Source organism: Charadrius vociferus, unplaced genomic scaffold (genome assembly GCF_000708025.1).
Source record: "Charadrius vociferus isolate BGI_N301 unplaced genomic scaffold, ASM70802v2 scaffold228, whole genome shotgun sequence".
NCBI classification, from domain to species: domain Eukaryota; kingdom Metazoa; phylum Chordata; class Aves; order Charadriiformes; family Charadriidae; genus Charadrius; species Charadrius vociferus.
In genome coordinates, this window is record NW_009649864.1 from 3,911,500 (window position 1) to 3,918,715 (window position 7,216).

The 7,216-nt window shown below is 48.6% G+C and overlaps 1 protein-coding gene across 1 annotated transcript in view; it reads left to right on the forward strand.

Moving 5' to 3' along the window:
• The window catches only part of EXOC3L4 (exocyst complex component 3-like 4), a 21,207-nt gene extending 20,226 nt beyond the window's left edge, over positions 1–981 (forward strand). The window contains exon 11 of the mRNA XM_009891057.1: positions 819–981. Within this exon, the coding sequence (XP_009889359.1) occupies positions 819–981 (163 nt within the window). The remainder of the gene's footprint in view (positions 1–818) is intronic.
• Positions 982–7,216: the final 6,235 nt, after the last annotated feature.

The window sequence follows — 7,216 nt, forward strand, 5'->3', positions numbered from 1 at the left end:
CAAAAAAAAAAAAAAAAAAAAAAGGCTTAATCCCAGTGGCCAGACTAAGCTGACGAAGGAGGCAGTGCCTTTTCTGGGAAGGATGGGGGAGGTAAATGATGGCTAGTCAGGCTTAGCTATTTGAAAACATTTTTCCAGGCAGAAAAGCCATCTACAAGGCTGTGATTTGTGGTGCTTTTTCATCATCAGCCTTAGACCCAAGCCAGGTTTTAAGGCTCGTCCTCTTGGTTGATCTATTTCCTGGCTTTCCATTATTGAGTAATATTATTTTAAACAATTAAGTTTGGAAAACAAGGCGGAACCTGCTGGACCTGCATTGCTTCCTGTTCAGGTCTCTGTTAATTCTTCCCCTGAGCTCCTGGAGACGTTGCTGAATTTGTATATACTGATATTACTGGAACAGGGTACGTTTCCAAGTTGGCTTTCCTAGCTCTAATCTAATTAGTGCCTGTCAGCTTCCTAAATATTAGCACTTCCATTACTCAACTCAAAATAATCATTAAATAAAAGGTCTGCAGCCTCTCAGGAAAACTTGCAAAAGACATCATGTGTGTGTGGAGACGGAGGAGGAAATTCCCCAAAGCACCAGCAGCAGGAGGGTGTCCCACCAGCACAGGGTGGTAGGAGCTGATGCTCACAAGCTCAGTACCTCCGGAGGCTGCAGACCCCTGTCCTGGTGGCTCCTCCAGCGCAGTGAGGGGATCTTCCCCGATGCTTTGCCATAGCCTAGCTCCATCTCCAGCATGGTGGTTGGTTGCTTTATCTCTGGTCTGGTTTTGCTTGCTAGGACTGAGTGAGGACTTGTTTGGTTTCTGCAGGAAGGAGCACATCCTGGCAGTCCTCGCGGTCCGGGGGCTGAGCCACATGAAGAGTAGGACGATTTTTCGGCAAGGCTACCGTGTGCTGGAGAGCCCTGACAGTGGGGAGGGCAGCACACTCTTTGCTGAAATTGATGCCCCAGCGATCATCAGCTGCTTCTAAAACAGAACCAAAGCATCAGTCAGCACCCTCCCTCCTCCTACGCTGCCTCTACAGCATGATCCAAAACCTGCTACCCCACCTCACTCCTCTGCAAATGCAACTTTTTGACTGCCGTGGGAAAAGGAGTAGTTTTGTGAACTTGCTATCCCGAGGTCCGAAACCCAAGGCAACAGACACGCCAAGACACTGACCTCCTGCAAGAGCTCCTGGGCAGCAGCTCCAGCCCAGGCACTGCGTCCACCCTGGGTTCAATACAGATTTTATTGCTAGGAGGCTGCTCTATTGTTTGGTCTAAGTCAGCGAACAGGAGAAAACCAAAAGGAGTTCGCTCAGAGCTATATTAAGTCTTGGACTGTGTGTTGCATAATTCTACAGCAGCAGAGCAAGAGGCCCCTTCATAATTACTGCCCCTGAGCAACCAAGGGGCAGAGCTTGGTCAGGGGTGTGGTAGGACCCAAGCCTTATTTCCCCCTCCATGAATGAGCTGGCCGAGCTGGCATGACACAAGGTTGGTGACGTTGTGACCTGATGCCACAAACCACTATCCGCCTGAGGAGGAAAACCTTGGAGGGTAACCAAACCCCACAGCTGGGACACGCAGCACATGGACCACTCTGCACTCCACGATGAACCCCGTGGCCCTTCTGGTGTTTCAGCAGATTTTCCTCACTCGTGGGCTGCCTTGCAAAACTCCTGTTGGACCAAAGACCTCTTCATGCCATCACAGCCTCTCTGTGTGGGCAAACATGCCTGGATCAAACATGCCATATGGAGGGAGGCTCCAAGTCTTCCTTGCCCCGAGGAAAAGGGCCACCATGCCCCTAGTCCATTTTCTTGTATGTTCAAATGTATTTTAACTAATCTGGTACAATCTGACTGCAGTATGAAACCTAACGTGAGGTGGACAGGCATAGTGCTACAGGTCAGATCCTCATCTAGCGTAAACCAGCAACACTCCATTGATGGGCATTGAACACCACCAGTTTAACTCCATGAGGGATCCAAAGCATTATATCCAGCATCTGCACGGGAGACTAAAAGAGACATTCAGCAGCCTACGGCCATACAAATCTGATTTTATTTAATCCAATTTATCCTTCAGGTTGCCCTCTGCAGGAATTAATCCAAGACTCTGTACAGAGACATGTTTACAATCTATCAATTAATATGATAAATGTGGACATGGCATAGCCTTGAACACTAATTTGTCTGCTGTAGAGCTTAGAGCATCAGTAGTGAACCTCTTTCATCTCCTTTGCTCCAGTTTCCACCAGTATAAATTTCAGCCCAGGTGAGCAGCAGGCGCTGGTGAAAGGCCAAGGGAGCTGTTGTGATGGATAGGAAATATCAAGTGCATCGTTAATTCACAATCATATCGTATGAAAATTTTTCTGAGGTAGACTTGCTACCTCCAGAGTCAAGATGAGGTGTTTTTCTAAAGACGGCTTTGAAATATTGGGTATAAATTGAGAGCTTGAGGCAAAAAATCCTAGGAGGAATTTTCTGCCCTGCATCATTCCTCAATACAGCTCATGACAGTTCCTGCAAATCCTTGGCTTGGTGACTGTATTTGCTATCAAGAAGGAGAAGTAAACTATCATCTGTATCTCCTGGCAGGTGTGCAGAGCTCAGGAGCACTTTGGAGCTCTCCTTCCCTGTCCTGGGGACATGGTGGGCCATGGGTGGATCAGCTGCATCCCCCCTCCCAGCAGAGGGGAAGGGCATCAGCGCTGAGAGATTCACATTCAAAGTCAAAAGCACTGACTAAGTGGGGGGGATAAAAAGGAGATTTCAACTTTTGTATCCTCAGTCTGAGACATCTAAGACTGGATTTTCAGAGGAGTGCAGGATTTGAGGCACTGAATCCTCAGCGGGACTTTTAGTGCATCAGAAATTTCCCTCTCCCCTGTACTCATCTCTGATCCAGGCACCTCACGCAAGGCTTCTGCAGCATGGAATTTTTCTCAAGTATCTTAAATGTATACTCGGTTTTCAACCTTATGATTTTACTGGAGGTCTCTCCACAAAGCAGCTGCCTTTCCTCAGGCTCCGTCTGCCCGGCCCTGGGATTAGATAAGGCTCTCAGCTTCCTTTTTCTAATAAAAGCCTGTTGCTACCCTGAAGTCATGGAGGAAAGCTGGGCACGATGACCTGCGTTTTGTCACAGCCTCTCCTGGGACGCTCGGATCCTGCAGCCTGGCATCCCGTGATCCAGCGGCGGGAGCACAGCCTGCTGCCTCCGGGAGCTGCTGCTCTCCTGCTGCTTGCTCTGAAGCAAACCAGTTTAACGCTGACCCCACCAGGGAGAGACTACGGTTCGGTCCCTCTCCTGCCCCAATGCTGGAGAGGGAGCTCCAGGGTGGGTGGGGAGAGGGGTACTTTCCCCCCGGGCAGGGGGATGCTCGGTCTGGGCTGCAAGAGCAGCTCCTGGAGACGCCTGGGCAAGGAGAGAAGAAGGGCTATGCTCTCTGCTGCTGTTCAGCCATCTTCTGTCAAACACCCGGTGTTGATTAGGACCGTACTTTACATTCCAATAAAAGAGAAGAAAGGCCTCCCAGGGATTTTATTGTGAAATATGTTGCTTTTGTAGGAAAGTGGCAAGGAGGTCACTTATTACCCTGTTAACTCTCTCTGTTTGCTGTTTCCCTGTGGTTTCCACCATCAGCCTTGTTCCTACCCCAGCACGCAGTTACATTCTCCACCGGGAGACGCAGGTCCCTTTTACCCTGGAGTGCCCAAGCTACCAACTGCAGATACATCCTCCAGTGAATAAGGCTTTCTCAAAAGCATCCAGCTAAATGGAAGAGGCAAACTCTCTCCAGATTTAGCTTCTCAGGGGTGAACGCTGCATTTCGGGGGGAGACCTGGCACAGCTCACAGCGCTGTGTGGGTGGTGACAAATTTTTTTTGTTGTTGTTTCAGAAGTCTCTGCTGTTTCACAATATTGTTTGTTTCTGGTTAGGGGTGAAAAGGAGCACTTCCAGTACTCTCTGTCCAAGGGAACAGTGTCTGCAGCCAAGGCAGCCCACGGGCTGGTGTTTGCCATCTGAGACTGGCCTTTGGGTGCCATCGTTTCAGCAATTTGGTGAAATTGTCTTTTCCTGGAAGCAAAGCGCCACTCCATTGCTCACCACCAGCAGCCAGAAAAGCTCCGAACTGCCCCTCAGAGCACCGCCAGCCTGCAGCGATCCCTCTGCGGGGAAGGGCTGGGAAGCGCCAGAGGAGATGGGCAGCAGCCATCCATGGCTCCCGGCTCCTCTCCCGAGCTCTGCCGGTGCCCACGTGGGTGCCCAGCTGGATAGGGACACACTCGCTGTGGGCATCGGCTCTGTCTGTGAGAGGGAAAGCAGGATTTAGGCTGGCAGTCACCGCCTGCGGCAGCCCATGCCCCACCACAAGCAGAGAAGCTCTGTCTGCTGTGCAGGTACTGGGTTAGGCAGAATTTAGGTTTCAGGCACTGAATTTGGCCCTGACTCTCAATTGCTAATTATTCTGCAAGGAAAGGGAAGAATTATGCTGCTTTAAGACACAGAAAAACAGGTTCAGTCCAAGCAAGAAAGCAATAAAACTGAGACATTGCAGTGAAAGCTCAGGAGGCTGTCCCTGAGCTGAAGATCCTAATCAACCAGTCAATATATTCCCGAAAAAGCCTTTTAGTGCAGCAGCACTATAATGTTTATCTCCCTGCCATGTGGTATCTTTCAGCAAAGAGCTCTCAATTGGGTTAAAATATTAAGGATGTCCAGAGAGAAGTGGATTGCAGTATTACATCTGCCTTACCAGCCGGGCAGTGTGGCCTGACACCACCCAGCAAACACGGCTGGGAAGAAAAGAGGTGCCAGGACATTATTATTTCAGGGGTGGCTTTACTTTTCAGCTGCTAACTACTTTGGTAATTATGCATCACAGTTCTGCAAAGTACTGGTGTTTAGCAAATATTTATCTTCTGCATTTTGCATATTTCTTTATGAAATCTTGTCGTGGTTGGATTTACTGCCCCAAAGCCACTCATTTCAGTTTTCCGGGCACTGGGCAGACACAGGAGTGCTCTGCTCAGCACCACCGTGCACTTCCATCCCTTAAGGACAGTTTTATGTAAAACTGCTAATGATGACATAACATTAGCGCTGGGATTGGCCCACCTCTCCCATAACAGAGATCATCCAGTTTGCCAGAGCATTTATTGGACACAGCACGTTTAAATCATTTGCTATTACTGTTACAATAGTAAGACAGTATTGGTAAAAGGTAAAGACTGATGTAAATTAATGTGTGGCAAAAGTGGATTAAGATTAACTTTTAAAGAACTACAAGAACTGCCTCCTAGTCCCACAGCCACATAACTATTTGCCTGAGGACACTGAGCAAAGGTGAACTTTGCCTCCCTGTATTCATCCCTGTCACACAGAACACTGCAAACAGCCTCTAGTGCTCTTCCAATCAGGCACACACCATTCATATTTGTAAATTTGTATCAAGTCGTTCAATTACATTATCCCAGAAAAAGAAGTAACATGCAAAGCAGAGAAACCTCCAGGAAAAGGCTGTTGTAGGATTTTTGCCATCTTGATACTACCTAAGTGAGATTCTCAAAATGCCTGTGCAAGGCTTTCTCTGTTAAACACACGGAGATTAAACCTCTTGCTAAATGAGGCAGAAAAAGTGAATGGCAGATCAAAGATGAGCACCTAAGTCTCAAGTTGTCTGACCAGGCATAGTTTATGTTTGGCCATGTGTGAAATTGTGCCTGCCAGCACAAGCCGGTCCGTAGCCTGAGCTCCATAACGAGCGTGGGGCTGGGGAGCTGCCACGGGCTTTGCTCCAGGATGCGGGATTATGCCTTGGTTCCCAGGACTGTGGGGAGACTGGCATCAGGCGAGACAGAAGGGCTTTTTCTGCAAACAGCGTTACACAAGAACAGAAAAAGCAAATCAAGCCAAAAGGCAGAAGCAGGTGGTTATAAAGCTTGCCAAGCCGACCCCCGGCTGCACTCCGGCCCTGGGAAGGGGCTGGCAAACTGCGGCTGGGAGAAAGATGCTGAGAATCAGAAGAAAGCCCAGAAAGCAGGAATGAGCTCACAAACTGCATCCACAGGAAAAAAAAAAAAAAAGGAAAAGAAAAAAAAAAAAAAGAGAGGTTTGCCAAATGTTTTTCAGTGCAGAGCAGTGGCCTTCAACTTTTTTCTGTCTTTGGACTAAAGAAGTACTTTCAGGGAAGGCACAGAGCACAGACATGAGAGTCATCTTCCAGCCAGTTAACAAATTGCTGCAAAAGGGAAGGAATAAGCTCCTCTCCATTTTCTGTGGGGATCAGGCATAGAGAAACAAGCTTCTGCTACACAGGTAAGCACAAGTAAGATGCAGCAAAGCCACCGCTAGTGCTGATGGGGCTGAAGCACTCGGGACAGCACAGCTTCCATACCACCAGCAGCATTTAGCAGCAAGCCAGGCAGATACCTGCAGGAGATGTGCCAGCATGGCTCATCCTGCTCTGCGATGGGAACAGACATGCTGAGTCCCTTTCAGCAGTGCTGTGTGACCACACGGACACAGAAGCATGAGTGCATTAGTGACCAGAGCCACCAGGCTGATAACACGTGGTGACACTGATGCTGTGGTTCTCTAGGGCTGTAGTGATGCGAGGTACCATGGGTCCATAACCAGCCCAAGGAGTATTGGTTCAGATGCCGACCTACAACGCCGAGCTGCATCCTCAGGGCCCAGAGTGCCAGCAGCGAGAACAAGACTAGGGAGTTTCTCGTGCTTTCACATGCACGTATCCAACAGTGCTTTCTGCTGACGCTCATCATGGGTAATCTCAGAACTGAAATTAAAGAAAATCAAAGTAATCATAGAAGTCTGGCGTCCTGAGCAAGGCACAAAATGCTGGGCATCATTTCCTGAGTGAGAGAGCTCACAACTTTACAATACATTTTCCAAAACTCAGGAAAAAAATATTTCCTGAAGGAACTGTGCTGTGAACAGAAGCTTATTGAGTAGATAAGAGGCAATCATGGAAATAATCATCAGAGATTCATTAGGAGGAGCAAGGCCAAAAAAGATGGTGTTTTGTCTCCAAAAGCACGTCACTTGCACACGTGGACCGTCATCTTCCCCTCACAGCCCCGATTAGAGCACAAGAATGCATTACACATGCTTTCATCTTGAGAACCCTTTAAATAAACGGGCCTTGAGCCCTCCAAAGCACGACAGAAAGCCCACAGTGCCTCTTTCCC